Source organism: Eleginops maclovinus, chromosome 11, assembly GCF_036324505.1.
Source record: "Eleginops maclovinus isolate JMC-PN-2008 ecotype Puerto Natales chromosome 11, JC_Emac_rtc_rv5, whole genome shotgun sequence".
NCBI classification, from domain to species: Eukaryota; Metazoa; Chordata; class Actinopteri; order Perciformes; family Eleginopidae; genus Eleginops; species Eleginops maclovinus.
Genome location: NC_086359.1, coordinates 7,671,915 through 7,687,783, shown reverse-complemented (window position 1 = coordinate 7,687,783; position 15,869 = coordinate 7,671,915). Strand labels below are relative to the sequence as shown.

At 41.2% G+C, this 15,869-nt stretch overlaps 2 protein-coding genes across 3 annotated transcripts; both read left to right on the top strand.

Annotated features, from left to right (window-relative positions):
- Positions 1-1,411: 1,411 nt before the first annotated feature.
- scaf4a (SR-related CTD-associated factor 4a) lies at positions 1,412-11,644 on the top strand. 2 transcript variants are annotated; one of them, XM_063895859.1, is made up of 19 exons: positions 1,412-1,604; positions 2,938-3,021; positions 3,125-3,169; positions 3,253-3,414; positions 3,539-3,671; positions 3,895-4,031; positions 4,151-4,321; positions 4,498-4,583; positions 4,703-4,787; positions 5,152-5,325; positions 5,512-5,585; positions 5,733-5,923; positions 6,084-6,184; positions 6,310-6,423; positions 6,517-6,673; positions 6,789-6,913; positions 7,431-7,584; positions 8,029-8,184; positions 8,313-11,644. In XM_063895859.1, exons 1-19 carry the CDS (start codon positions 1,575-1,577, stop codon positions 9,413-9,415), a joined length of 3,282 nt encoding a protein of 1,093 aa, XP_063751929.1. In that variant the 5' UTR covers positions 1,412-1,574; the 3' UTR covers positions 9,416-11,644. The 2 variants fall into 2 exon arrangements, with proteins under 2 accessions (XP_063751929.1, XP_063751928.1); XM_063895858.1 differs by having other exon boundaries at positions 3,895-4,037.
- Positions 11,645-12,413: 769 nt separating this feature from the next.
- sod1 (superoxide dismutase 1, soluble) lies at positions 12,414-15,161 on the top strand. The gene is made up of 5 exons (XM_063895906.1): positions 12,414-12,586; positions 13,715-13,811; positions 13,967-14,036; positions 14,586-14,703; positions 14,790-15,161. Exons 1-5 carry the CDS (start codon positions 12,515-12,517, stop codon positions 14,895-14,897), a joined length of 465 nt encoding a protein of 154 aa, XP_063751976.1. The 5' UTR covers positions 12,414-12,514; the 3' UTR covers positions 14,898-15,161.
- Positions 15,162-15,869: the final 708 nt, after the last annotated feature.

The window sequence follows — 15,869 nt, the reverse complement described above, 5'->3', positions numbered from 1 at the left end:
CTGTCTATGTCGCAGTTGTCGATCTATTGTCAGGTTTTATTTTGATTAAACACTTTTGACTAAAGGCTCCAAATGTTCACACCATGTGCTGTGCATCACGCCACCCTTAGAACATAAATAACAATGGCATAAGAGGCAATCCTGTGGCAATACATATGAACAATGAACAATATTAAATAAATAAAGCATAATAATATTAACACATGGTTTCCAATTATAGCTATTGACATGTTGTGTTGTTTATCGTTTGGAGTGTTGCTGTTCTGCTAACATGTGTTGCTCCTCTACAACAGGGCAGACAAAGAAGCATTTTCCCTTCGTTCATTGAGATGTTCACTGGCCTAATTAACATGGTGGTTATCACTCAGAGGAGAACACCTGCAGGGAGGGGCAACAGATTTTTTTGTCTTGTATTAGGCTTTAGATAATTTTAATCTGACCTAATATAATTAGCCTGTTATGTGTTTTCCTGCAGGAACTGTGCAAAATAACTAAAGACCTGACAATTAATTCCAATAGAATAGCCTTGCAATACCTACAGTATTATACCAATTTAAAGCATGTTCTTTTATTTAAAAGGTGTTTTAAAAACTCTGAGGTGTTTTAATTAGGCTCTGGTGTGTTGGTGTTACTGCATCAGTTTATACAGATGTGCTGTATTGTGTTCACCCCTTGTGATCCTGGAGACAGTGGGAATACATGTGTACACAGTACAGTTTGACTTACCTACTGGACCATGCTTTCTAGACACCAAATCAGACAACCAGACACGAAACCAAAAGTATGAGTATACCACCATCTATTGGAGTCACCTTGTACTACAAAGTAATAAAGTAAATCCTACTAAGGCTCGAGTTAGCCTGAAGCCTGCTGGATGTTTTCAATCTGTATTTTCATTCATTCTATAGTGACTTGAAAACAAGTTGTGTTTTGAGTTAATTAATGATGTTGAAATAAAGATTCTTAATTTGAAGTACCTTTAGAAGTGTTCATTTGTAAATGTTGCACTCATCATTTTAATGGTTCACATTTGGATCGCACCACTACAAATGGATAAGTTATCTAATACTAACTTTGTCTTGGAAAACGTTGACTTAGCACGTAGGTATTGCCACAGTACTGTTGACTGATATCAGGAAGTTGGTAAAATATAAGATTGCATGAAGTCTGCTTTGTTTATACTTTATAAGCACCTGAAAACGACATGTGTCGGTACGTTGGTAATGCAAAGATACAGAATATACACAGGTCCCTGGGAATTAAAGTATAACAAGTCCTGGAGGATGTGGTGGTTTAAATCAAACATATCTAAAAAGTTATTATTTACAGTCCATGAAACACAACTGCACGTTTTCAATCTTGAAACTGCTTCGCCATCTAGAGGACAAATCCTTAAACAACACAACTGAATCCCATCATGCTTTGCCGTGCCCGCCGACCCGAAAGCTACCGATGCTAGGCTAGCTGTCGTTAGCTACCGGGAGCGGACATGTTGTACCGACCCTTCCTTTAATAAACACCACTGTAAGCTCGGAAACAGGAGTTAAGGGGAAGGTTGCGAGTGTCGGGCTATCATGGATGCCGTCAACGCCTTTAACCATGAGGTAAGCTTCCTCCAGGGACCCCTGAGACCCAGAAGTCACCGAGTCTGGCTGGTCATGGTGCTGTGTTGCTCTGGAGTTAGCCGAGCAGGACTGACCACTGGGCCTGCACAGCTAGCTAGCTGGACATGTCTATCGTAGCTGGCTTAGCATTTTGCTACTGTGCAAGCACGAGTGTTACGGAGCCAGTAATGTTGATATTTAAATATTTGATAGAGTTTTGCACTAACTAGCAAGCTAACGCAACGATAGCAAGCACCAATTGGTTCTAGTAACCTTGCACAAAGTTCGGTTGTACCAACGTTAGCTTGAGTGAGCATGGCTACTAACATTGTTGATGGTAACAATGCTACGGCTAAATGCACTAGACTAATGTTATTGTCATGCTGCAAGCTCACAAACAAAATATTCATTACCATGCTAGGTTTCTCTAAGGCCCGTGGACTGATTGGTAATGATGTTAAAAGTCCAGTCCAAAGACAGGTTAAGTCGTCTTTCAGTGGTTTTGGCTGCTGTCGTTTCTTCTGATGGCAATTTAACCTTACGGATGCAATTGTTTATGTGGCTGGGCTACACTATCTGCACTTCATATTTGTTTTTGTTTTGTTGCACAAAATCATTGCAACACTTTATGTGTCTGATTGTTGTTGAAAATTGTCTTGCACTTCCAATAGCAGTTTATGTCTGCCACAGAAACAGAGAAAGCAGGTGTTAAGCTACTTTCTCTATAGTGAATGTAAAGCCCTGTTAGATATACTATACACGTGTCAGTGCATGCTTAATTTACCCTTTTAAATTAACACATATTTAAATCAGTGATACCAAATTAATTTATCTCATGCACAGGAACATTTAGGTAAGCTCAGAACAAGCAAAGCAATCGCCCATTCCATCACACAGCTAAGAATGTGTTGACACAGATCCATAGTTGGTTCCTAATGTCCTTGCAATATACTGAAGCAGTGCTGAATCCCGTCATTCTGTTTACATGATGCTGCTAACTGGGAGCTCCATCATCACTTCAGAACACTCAACATGTATCATGGTCCCCTGAGTCCTGTGCAGTATTTGATACTTTACAAAACCACATCACAGAGTGGCGGGTCTTCATGTGACCAGGCTGTGTTGCCAATCGAAAATGAAAGTGGTGAACAATAAAAAAGGAGGGAAGATTAAATTAGTGCGAAATGTTATACTTAACGGTTGTAATGTCAGTTATAAATGTGCAAATATTTTCTCAAGCCCTGTACTCCCCGTGTTATACCTTTTTTATTCCCTCTGTCTTTTTATCACCCCGTCCATCTCACTGATCTTATCATCTACTCTCTGTCTGTAGTTATTCTCATTGATGGACTCCAAGCCCCCAATCTCTCGGGCAAAGATGATCTCCATCACAAAATCGGCCATCAAAGCTATGAAAGTAAGAATGGACTTGGCCTTTCTTGTTTTGAAAGCTACTCCTATATTTGAACACTAGCCTATATGTGGTTGATACCATGCTCATCTGCTTCTTTGTTTCTCAGCTCTACAAACATGTGGTCCAAATTGTGGAAAAGTTCATCAAAAAGGTACGGACAGGCCTATCTCAATCTCCATTTTCGCCTCTCCAAACATGAATCAACTTCATATGTGTTTCTTCTTCTCTCTCCAGTGTAAGCCTGAGTACAAGATAGCGGGCCTCTATGTGGTGGATTCCATTGTTAGGCAGTCCAGACACCAGTTTGGATCAGACAAGGACGTGTTTGGCCCAAGATTCACCAAAAACATTACAGGAACCTTTGAAAACCTCTGCCTATGCCCAGAAGGGGACAGGGTAAGAAAACAAAGAGTTGGTATAATAAGTTAATGCAAGCTGCCTGAAATGATGGAAGGATCTTGCTTCCTTCTAATGTCAAACCCTGAGCTTTCTGTTATTATTTTTCTGTTTTTTCTCATAGAGTAAGATCATAAGGGTGTTGAACCTGTGGCAGAAAAATGGAGTGTTCAAGATTGAGATTATTCAGCCCCTCCTGGACATGGCAGCTGGCTCGTGCAGTGCTGCTGCACTCTTTGCAGGCTCCGATGACACAGGTAATGTGTGTGCTTGCAAACATGTGGCAGTAGTGATAACTGTAAATCCATGATATTTATTTACTTCATTGAACCAGTAATCACAAGTTTGCTGATTCTTAGTTGTTGCATTCACTAATGAAATATAAATAACCAGCTGGCTTTGCAAAATGTATATTGCATTACAATTTTTAATATTAGTATAGTTAAGTATCAATATGCTGTTGTTGTTTCTTCCCCTCAGGTTTTTCCCCACCTCCAGCCAAAGAGCCAGTTACTGCGGTAACGGCAAACTCCACCATGACATCCACTTCTCAGCTGCAAAACTCTGACGCCTTTGCTGCTGTGGCACAGCTCTTCCAGTCCACGCAGGGTCAGCAGGTGAGTGTGCGTACCATTTCCCACTCTTATAAGCTTTGACCACGGTCACAGTGCTTTTACCTTATTTGCTTGCACATCTCTTTCCTTCACTAATAACTCTTCTTTCATTCTTACTTCAGCTTCAACAGATGCTCCAGAACTTCCAGAAGCAGCCAGTGAAGCCTGACACAAACACTCCTGTCCATACCACTCAAACGCAGGCCCAACACATCACGTCTGGCCTGGGCATGGTCCCCCTGCAACCCCCTCTGCCCACCCAAACCGCCCAGCAGAAGGCAGCCTTTGACAAGGTAGCGGTTTGTTTATTTATTTGCATATTCCATCAACAGCTTAATGTACTCTGAACATGCCAGAAGTCAGACACTGTTTAGACATTTAATAGGACAGGGTCAGAGTACGAGTGATTTAAGCCTCTAGAAGCTCTTCTATCGTCCGTAGTGCACCTCATTACCTTTCTCTCTCTTAGAAATTGCTGGACCGCTTTGACTACGATGATGAACCAGACTTTGGGGAAGAGGCGAAGAAGGATGAAATGTCAACACAGCCCTCCTTGTAAGAAGATGTATTACTTATAATATCGGCAGCTCTGCAATGCCAAGCAGCGGAAAGCTCCGACTGATTTAAAAACTTAAAGCTGTAAGGCTAATGGAGTATTTCTTGTATCATCACAGCATGCAGCACCCTCCAGGCTTCCCACAGCACATGGAGCACTTTAAACCACCAATGCTAAACATGTTGCAAGACCCCTCACAACAGGTAATGAAAACCAACATTTCTAATTTTAAAATAACTTATCCTTCCTGATAAGTCCATCCATTGAATTATTTCGATTTGTTTCTTTATTTCCCAGTTTTGTTTAAAACTTTAAAAATGCTACCAAAAAATAAGTTTCCTATCACTATATTAATTTAAGCTTTTGCCACAACATATTGTAACATACTGCATTTACCTTATACAGTTTAGTCTGTTTATTAAGTCAGAGCAACTTTAAGAAAAATAAAATTAGTAATTCATATTAAAAAAAAACCGAGTAGTGATGAGTATTTTTATTCAAAATCAATTCTATTTGTAAAAAAAACAGTTGTACGTACACAGCATTTATTCCAGTTGTGTCTCACAGGTTCCTCTCCCTCCAAATGGCCAGCACCAGGCCTACGGTTTGCCGCCAGGTCATAACTTCCCAGGTTTGATGCCTCATATGGGGCATGCTTTGCCAGGGCAGTCCCCCCCTGGTTCTGCTGGGCCTCCAGGCTTCCCCGGGGGATACCCTCCCCACAATGCTGCCCATCAACAGGTAGGCTTGAAAATAAACGGAGATATGTTGAATCTGGGGTTCATTTAGTTTAGAAAATGTACTTCCAGAACGTTTGCATTAAGATGCAGAGATTGATAAGATAAGATCAGTTTTTGGGGAAACAGCTTAACATGGATGTTGAAATGTTTGTATTACATCATAATCAGGCCTTTTTTTTAAATATAGGATTTGTCAATGGATATCGACCGTTCGTCTTCAAGGGATGGCAGACATGGTCGACGGTCACACTCAGGCTCCAGGTAAGCAACTGGAATTGGATGTGATGTGTCCAACTGAGTTTCCATTTCAGGGTTTGCTATTCATCCTCTGCTATTTCTGCAGATAAGTAGCTCCGTGCTTATTTATGGTGAACACATCATGAGTTGCATTACTCTTTTTTGCCCCAGGTCTCCAAAGCGGAGGAGGTCACGGTCTAATTCCCGTACAAGGCGAACCAGGCACAGGCGATCGCGCTCGCGCTCCAGAGACAGACGTCACCACTCCCCTCGTGCTCGCTCGCAGGACCGCAGGGAGAGAGAGAAGGAGAGAGAGCGACGGCAGAAAGGCCTCCCGCCACCCAAGAGCGAGACACTAAGCAGTGAGTCATAATCTATTTCTGGTCATATCTGTTCAAGTATATTGACATTTCACGTTTGTGCCGCATGTGTTTAGTAGTTTTATAAAGTCATGGTGATTTTCTCACAACGATAGACAGTGATTTTAGCTCTTGTTCACATTATCCTTTGTTTCCTTCTCAGTTTGTAGTACAACTCTGTGGGTGGGCCAGTTGGACAAGAGAACCCAACAGCAAGATGTTGCCTGTTTACTGGAGGAGTTTGGGCAGATAGAGTCCATCAATGTAAGTGGACTCGTATTGATCAGTTACATTGATCCACATGTGACAACATCCATGACATTTTTGCACTCAAAAGATGAGGAATAGAGATTTTCCTCTCACTTGTCATCTTCTCCTCCATTGTAAAGATGATCCCTCCACGTGGCTGTGCCTATATTGTCATGATACACAGACAAGATGCCTTCAAGGCTCTGCAGAAGCTGAGCAGAGGATCTCATAAAGTGAACCAGAAAACCATCAAGGTGGGTCTGACTACGGCTTAGTAAAGCAAATCAAAGAGGAAACTGAGAATGATCTCATTGAGTCATGTTTTTGTTTTGTTTATTTCTTGCCAGATTGCTTGGGCTTTAAACAAGGGCATAAAGGCTGAGTTTAAGCAGTACTGGGACGTGGAGCTGGGTGTCACCTACATACCTTGGGCTAAAATCGGAGAGGCTCAGTTGGAGGAGCTAAAAGAAGGAGGAGTTCTTGATTTGGACACCTTATCCCCAGGTAAAACTCTGACAGACAAAAATGATCTTTTATGCTAGGAATCTAAAAAAATACCTAGAATAACAAACACTTAAACTGCTGCTATCTCATGTGCACATCCTGTCTGTCTTTTCAGAGTGGAGTGAAGCGAGGAAAAATCTCGGCATCCACGATGAATTCACACACAATGGCCGTTCAGAGCCACAGCTGCCTCAGGAAACACAAGTTCTACCTATGGCTGCTGCTGTGCCTCATGCTCAGGTAAACAACAACAACAACAACAACTGCAAGCTGCCCCTAGAATAAACTCTAGCAATAGACATATAATGATGTGTCACTGTTAGGACTTTGAGATATGACAATATATGTCATTAAAACAAATACAAATATACATATATATATTTTTATATCTTCATTATCTCAACATTTACATTATGTTTGTAAGGCAAGGCAAGCTTATTTATAAAGCAGGCTTCAACAAGAGGCAATTATAAGTGCTTTCAGAAAACATTTAAGATATTGTGCAACATAAATGCATTTCAAAAAAGTTAAACAGTCTAAAATGTAAATGTATGTTCCAGCAGAGACAGCATTTCAAATAGTAAGTCAAGCTGGAATGACATTATACTTTCGGCCGCTTTGTACCTTCATAAAAAAAGAAGTGGCTACTTATTTAGATTATTTTGGTTGCAGTTGTTTGAGGCTCCTGTGTTTCTCCAGAGTGACACAGCTATGTTCTTTGTTGACATGTGCAGTAAGTCCTTTCAAATGTTCTCAGGTTCCTCCAATGCAACAGCCGGTGATCGGTGTGGGTTCCCTCCAGCCTCCTGGTTTTTCTGGGCCCATAGGCATGCCTCCCCATTCCTTTCCTCCAGGTGTCCCCCCTCCTCACTTCATCAGACCTGGCTTCAACCCCATGCAGATGCCTCCAGGTAGCACAATTGTCAAACCATTTCCCACTGGTTTTCATTCAGTTTATCTCTCTGTCACACAGTGCTATTCCCAAACGATGTTCGTCAGTACTGAAAGCACCACATTCAGTCCTTTCCTGCTTCTTATGGGTTTATTTATGGTCTCTGGGTTCCCACAGAGACCATAAAGAAACAGATTGAAACTAAAAAAAAACTGTAGTTGTCTTGTACCGTAATAATCAGGGGGAATATCTAGTGTGTGTTTTGCTGATTTTTAAACTGCAAAAAATTCCAAGACTAGAATACAAGAGCAAGATACTGCCCTTTAAAATATTTTTTGATCCCATCAACAAGACACACCATTCACCTTTTTCCTCCAGTTGGTTAACTACGATTGACTACACTACAGTTTGTTCACCAGCCTAAAGCAACCTGACCCTAACTCTTTTCACTGTTTTCCCCCAGGTTTCCCTCCCCCAGGTGCCATGCCTCTGGGTCTCCCACCGCCCTCCAAAGGTGGAGTTGAAGACTCCTCTTTGGACCCAGCTGGTCTGGGCAACAGGAAAAGTGACGAATTCCCGGATGGTCACAACATTTTCAACAACCAGATGGGACCTATGGGTCAGTCTGTCTTTCTGTCTGTCTCTCATTCTGCCCTGCCCATTTTAACACAAACATGAGCGCCCCCCCCCCCCTACCTTCTACAACTGAAATTTAAAGCTGTATTTTTTCAATTGTTTCCCCCTCAGGTGGACCTCCAGGGGCTCTTCCAGGAATTATCCAACCCCCTTCTGGTGGTCTCCTAGGCGCACGGCCCGGTATAATGCCACTCCAGCGTCCTCCGGTCCCCCCCCCACCACACATGCAGCGTTTCCCTCCACCCCACGGCCAACGACCCCCTCACCCCAACATGCCACCTATGCCCCCACAGATGATGCCCAGAGGGCCACACCCTCAAATGATGCACCCTGACACCCCACCTCCTAAAGGTGGCTTTGGGATGCTTCTTCCCCCCAATATGAGGCCCCCTTTCCCTCCACATGGGCACGGACCTCCTCCACACGGCCCTCCTCCTCATGGTCCTCCTCCTCCCTTCGTTAGACCAGGGGGACCTCGTGGCTTGGAGGGGCCGGAAGAAATGGATGGCAGACAATTCAGGGGGGACAGGCCTGGATTCAGGGACCGAGAGCCAGAGAGAGATAGGGACTGGGATCGAGGTTTTGGTGGAAGGCGTCCCTTTGGTGATGGAGGGAGAGGAGGAGGAGGAGGAGGTGGCGGCGATAGAATGGAAGGGAGGGAGCGGCTCGGAGGCTGGCAAGAAGATGGAGCCGATCACCGAGGAGGAGGATGGGAGAGGGACAGAGATCGGGATAAAGACCGCGACCGAGACAGAGACAGACGCGACTGGAGGGAGAAGCGGAACAGCCTGGATGGAGATAGGGAGCGAGGGAGGGGAGAAGATGGGGAAAGGGAACGAGGGAGGGCAGAGGGAGGACCAAGAGGGAGGGTAGAAAGAGCGAGAGGAGTTGAAGGGAAAGAAGGGGACAGGCCGAGGCGGTCGGAGCGGCGGGAGAGGACCTCGCGGTGGGACAAGGACGACCGATTGGCCGAACTGGAAAACATGGATAAACAAAGGAACTCTAATAGCACAGGGGAACCTCCTGTGACTCCTGTGGTTACCGCGGAGACCAGTAAAGAACCAACGGTTGACGCTTCTGAAGAAAAGGCAGAATCTGAACTTGTATCTCCGTCCTCAGAGGAAACTAAGGCTGCAGCAGAGCCGGTTCCCCCTGAGCCCTCACCTCCAGCTCAGAGTGAGCCCACAGAAACAGAAGAGGAAGCGGCGTCATAGACATGAAAGTCAGTCTTGAATCATTGCATAAGACTTGTAGTTTGTCACAGTTTATTATTGTCAGTCTCTGGTTAGCAACACTGAAAACAAACATCTTCCTCACGTGTAAAATGATTGTTTTCAGACTTTATGGTCAAGTTTAGCTTTGCATCCGTTTCTCGACACAAGACCACATGACATTTGGTTTGGTTGAATTGCTGTAGTAACACATTGGCTGTCAACTGTTTTCTTCCTGTAAGTTGTATGAGTGAACTGGGTGCTTGCATGTTAACTTGGCTCTGTCCATTTGAGGCACATGTGAGCTTTTATGTTTTTACTCGACTTGATCTGCAGACAGGAGAAACATCTAGTTTCACTTTTTTACTTCATTGCCTTTTCTGTGTGAATGCAAGCACTCCTCAAAAAAGGTGCATATGTTCACTTTTAAGATACTTTTTAATGTCAAGATGTTACGTCAAACACTGAATATCTTCTCAAACAGCTGTATGATAATATAGGCACCATTTTATTTTTCTAATGTTCATCTCGGCTCCTCATTGCAAGATCCAAGTCAGTAAGGCACAGTTTTGAAAGAACTATTGTTGCCTTGAAATCCAATCAGGTTGCTTGTAGGTGTTTGAATTAATAAAAGAAATAACTATTTGGGGAATACATGTCACAGTAAATTACAGAGAGAATTAGGCTTAGTAATTTGTCCAGACAAAGTGTTTCCTTTTGAATATTTTCCAGATCTCCGCCACTTGAACCACACTTTATGTCAGGCAGAATAAAGATGGGTATTGTTTTCTTTCTACCACACTTACATTTTGTCATAAACACTCATTGTTCACCCTCAAAACAAGATATGTTTTTATATGTCCCACTAGTTTCCGGACAGTGGAATCAAACTCGGCCGTCATATTTTACTGATATCAGGGAGTCTAGCCTAACGCGTATCTCATTCTAATATTATTTAGGAAAGCTAGATACACCAGGTTCATTATCCATGCTTTTCTTTTCCAGATGTCACTTTTAGTATTTTAATGCTTTTCGCATGCATATAATCATTTTTGTTTTAATAACAAAAGTATCAGACAAACAGTTTAGGGGCTCATAACCAAGGACTTAAATAGTGGCATTATCATTTTTCTTTGCTGAACAGAGATGTCAATCCATGTAGCCATCCATATATCTGAACGGAAGAAAAGGTATGTTATGATGTATCTCCCATTTAATATTTTCGGAAGTAACGGAATTAGACGATGTTATAGAAGTGGGCTTTGTATTTAAAGGTATGAGTGATTTTAACCTCTAGATTTTGATATGCAAATATAAGGATAAGCATTTGCAAATAAATTGACTTCCACCCAGATGAGCTTTTTCAAAACAAATATACGAAACATTTGTATCTGGTTAGGTGTAAAATGTTTCAAAACTAACATCTGCAGGAAGTAGGATTTGTGTATCGAATTATTTCTTTGAATTAAACAACTTTCAGTTAGGAAACACATGTTTCATGTACAACACAAGTTAAGTTTAAAAGTTGTGCTCTCCACAAAAACTGCAAAAATTCAGGTGCCCACTTGGATTTTTAAAAATGGTGTATACACTATTTAGCTGGCAGACTCAATAGGCTTTATGTTAATAGTTGTCTTTTCTTTTCCCCCTGTGTATGGAAGAAAGGGGGCAATATCTTTGATCAGACTGAAGAGTTTTCCATTTGTTCTATGTATGTCAGTCAAACTCGGCTATGCATTAGTTTGAGCCTAAAAAATACAAAATGGAACCCTGTGACTGAATTGTGATATTTCTTTGATGAACACAATTTTCAAAGTCAGGGTCTGTGTCACTGCAGACATACTTTTTCCAATATTAATTAAGTAACATGAAGCTCACATTCTCTAAGATCTATTTTGGTTGTTGAAAAATTATAACACAGAAGCGCTGAGTGCTAAACTTAAAGTCAAGAAATTAAAGTTGCTGCTTGGGACTCACTGCTGTAAATATGCTTGTATCACTGACAATTCAAAGGTTTGATGTTTGTTGTTTATGATTTGTATTTGAAGCAAATTGATTTGGAAGGAACAACAGAGGCCTCTTGCTTGAACGTTTTTTTTTTAAAAAACTCCTAATGGTGTGAAAATTGAGAGTTGCTTCTATGATTTGTTAAAAACACAAAAGACATGGACATAAAAGCTTCAATATTTCAGCCAGGAATTGTTTTTAATAAACTATTTTTGTACCAAATAATTGTGTTTGTTCCTATTATGTTCCATGCTTAACTGATGCGTGACTACCAACACTCGTCACAATAGTGATCTTTTTAAAAGCCTCAATTTTTTGAGTAATTTTTGAGTAATTTAACTAATGTTTACAGGTTGAAACTTACTTTCCACGATGAAGAGTAAAAGTGATTAACATGTATAATTGTTTAACTCTAGGTCCCAGATTCCAAAAGTTGTTGTGACAGCAGCCCATACATTTATTTACATCAAATGTTCATCCTTATATGAAAGACCAGTCATAAGGGCTTGACATTAGTTATGTAGTGTTGTACTAACCAGCATAAAGAGAAGTCATGCTCAGTGACAGAAACAATGCAACCTAACTTATTCCTTAAATGGGCAGGCTTTCCCCACAGCTTTATGAAACATTGATGAATACTAGATATATCATCTAATATTATGAAGGGATATATTTGTGTTCAATATTTGGGCTGTAGTTAAACAGTATGGAAAACAGTATGTGAAAATACGCCAGTGACTATAGTACTTATGAAATAAAATACTTTTGAAATATGTTCTAGCTACAATATTGAACCTTATTTGCAAATAGAGAAAATCAATTGCTAGAAAAAGTCTAGCATTCCCCATGGTGAGGCCGATGACTGTTATTCAATGTTTATTTTGTGTTCACTTGCTTAATTGGCAGTTCAAGTGCCGTTGCACTGGACTCTAGCGCTCTTGGTCAGTGACCAATCAAAATGTCTCCTTTAAATTGTATTTGACTCTGATTGGCTCTCTGTATCTTAGGCCCGCCCATCGCGCACTACATTCAGTTGGTTGTCTCAAGCTAGCAAGAGCAGTAAAAACTTGGACGTCATTTGAAAGTACTGCAAAGATGGTTCTGAAAGCTGTCTGTGTGTTGAAAGGAGCTGGAGAGGCCAGCGGGACTGTCTTCTTTGAGCAAGAGGTAAGCCGTGCCAGGTGGTTTTCAAAGGAATACATTGTATAGTTAGTCGATATGTTTTTATCGAATCGGTATTCGTAACCACGCGAATGCTAAGCTAGCTAAGTTCTTCCTTCAAAAGCTTTAAATCGGTCTTGAGAGACACTGCAAGCTAGCTACATTTGACCTCAACCTTGTGTAGATTTAGTAAACCATCGCTTATTTTGCATCGGTTACACATGCTCAACTACGCACACTTATTCAATGCAGATTATATTAGGCTGCACCATGCAGTGCATTAACGTTAAATGCGCACTCAATGTCTTACTCTAACGTAACGTTAATCATTTAGGCTGCACGTGTGAACCGTGCATGTATAAAGGGAAAATGCTAGATATTAAAACCATCAAACACAAGCGCTAGTTATAAAAGTCCACCTTTGAACGTTTTAAGGCCTGTGTTGTGTTAATGATCAACTGCGCATGTAACCTTATTAACAATGCCTGTTCCAGAAATCCAACGGTTTCCATGTCAGTTTCGCTAGATTAAGTCTGATGTGGTTAACTCGCGGAACTACACACTTCTGTTTGTAGTAGGAACCTGGTTGCACGCCAAAGCTGCACTATGAATCATGACTTTTATAACTACTTTTATAACTACTAAGCAAACGCTGGCCGACTAACGTCGATTACATGTTTGCTGAGTCACTGCCTGCCTTCGTTGCCAAGCCCTCTATAGAGCATGGATGGCAACCATGGTTAGAGCTTAAGAGTTGAGTTCGACTAAAGTTATTCTTAGGCAACGGGAGGTGATTGCACTGACCATTACATATCTCTTACCATCCTGTGCTTAACCTAAAATGGTTTTCCGGATGTTATGTGACATAATGATACCAATGACTGTATGCAAGAACCTCTTCTGCTCATTTAAGTAGACGCATTGCACATTATGTCTCTATCAAAGACTCATAGACAGGCCAGAATGGAGATTCACAATAAAACAGACATCAGCCTCATAGAAAAACAGTGAGGACACACTCCAAACAACAACAGAAAGCCTCATGGCCTTCTAGCCACCTGGCTTTGACAGCATTTGAGGGCTCTTTTGTTCATTTGTATTCTCCTGCTAAATATTGTTATCCTGATCTGTTAGAATGATTCAGCCCCTGTGAAGCTGACAGGAGAAATCAAAGGCCTTGCTCCTGGGGAGCATGGTTTCCATGTCCATGCTTTTGGAGACAATACCAACGGTAAGCATCTTGTGTTTTTTTATATAGGGTTTCTGATATTGCAGGTCTTGCCAACTTGATGCAGCAACACTGTCTGTAAATACTTTACCTAAACAAACAAAATCTGAAGTGTTTAATGAGAAAGGTGTTTTTTTCCCCCCTCTCTGTTTGACCAGGGTGCATCAGTGCTGGCCCTCACTTCAATCCCCACAACAAGACTCATGCTGGTCCTACTGATGAAAATAGGTAAATCCATTTTTACAGAAGAGGACTATTTCCTCGCTGCAAAGCATGGTTGAATAATTTGTATGTCTCCATGTCATATTTATACTGGTGAAAAACGTGGCTTAGTTTTGCATATCTTTATCTCACTTTACACTTTTTTTATTAGATAGGTATGTGTCTGAGGACGGGCTAAAACGTGCATAAAAGACCCATGGCAACAATATAAAATCATTATCAACACTATCAGTTATTTACAAAAAAAAGTTCAGTCTAAGAAAAAGAAAACAAATCCTGAGCAACAATTTTAATCTTGAAAATAAATGAATATGCTTGGTTTTTAAAAAATGTTGTACACAAAAATGATCAACCATAGGTGTAGTTTGTAGCATGCATGAAACGGTCTTCGGTTACAAAAGATATTTAACTCAAAGTTTTTGTCACTTGTTATTTTGACTCGGCAGGAAAGGTAGCGGTGAACTCGTGTTTTGTCTGCATGAGAAAAATGTTAGGATTTTAAACCTACTTCTACAAAGATGTCGATGTTTTTAAGTATTAACATTTTGTGTTTAGGCATGTTGGAGACCTGGGGAATGTGACGGCTGCAGCTGATAATGTTGCTAAGCTCGACATCACGGACAAGATGATCACGCTTGCTGGCCAGTACTCTATTATTGGCAGAACCATGGTGGTAAGGAAGAGAGCGTTTTGGCACCTTGATTTAATTTTCTAGGCTTTAAATTGTTCATAATGACAAAACCTGTGTCCTGTGACTAGATCCATGAGAAGGCTGACGATCTGGGAAAAGGAGGCAATGAAGAGAGTCTAAAGACAGGCAATGCTGGTGGACGTCTGGCCTGTGGAGTCATCGGGATCGCCCAGTAACCACTTTGCCAAAACATGCTGCACTGGAAACAATTTCTCCCCATAGCACTTAATAAGACCAACATAGCTACTTGATGTGACCGTTTGACCTTTTCCAATATGCTGTGGTATTTTATTGAGCACCTAAGAGAATAGATAAGCCATGCTTAACCCTGTCCCATCCTTATGTCAGTTGTATGTATGGGTTTATATGTCTTCTGATAAATTGTGGTCCCAAAGAACTGGTAACGCACAAGTAATAAACAAATGTATACAATTTACAAAGTCGGTCTGTTTATCTGGATCATGTGTAATAATTCTTCCAGTTTGAGATGTGTGTAGAAAGTTGATAGTCCATACAACAAAAACTCTAATGGTGGCAGTCTGGTTGATAACAGGTGTAATTATTAATAAAAACTGATGGTTTTACAAAATCAAGTGAAGTGGCCATATTAGGTGGACTGTGCACCTGTATCTGACGGAAAGCTTGAGGCAACAGGCCTTCAAATAGGTTTTCTCACCATAGTGGGAGCGACTCACCTCAATGCTCGGTGAAGGACCTGTTCTCGGAAGGATTAAATGGGTTTAATGCCGGTCGGGATATGTTAGACCGAGGGCGGGCTAGAATCATTCAAAACAGGAGGATTACTTCTTTCAGGTACGTCGGGAGTTGGCTTTTGTACATACATTTAGTTACACCTACAGTTCTAAGCTGCTAGCTCTTCACCTTTTTTTTGTTTAGCTATGTGTTGGTTAGCTGCTATTTAAAAACTACCTTCTCTCAGTTTTTTTTGTATTAAATATACCCGAACTAGGCATGCATATGGGAAATTTTGTAACATTACAGTGTACAGTATTTGCATCCCTTTCCCAGTGAGTTTAATGAGTGATAACGTGTGTGGCTAACACTTGCAAGTAATTGTTAGTGAAATACACAGATGTCGACCTTCGGTAGATACACGTAGTTTACAGAGGAATGAATAAACCGTGAAA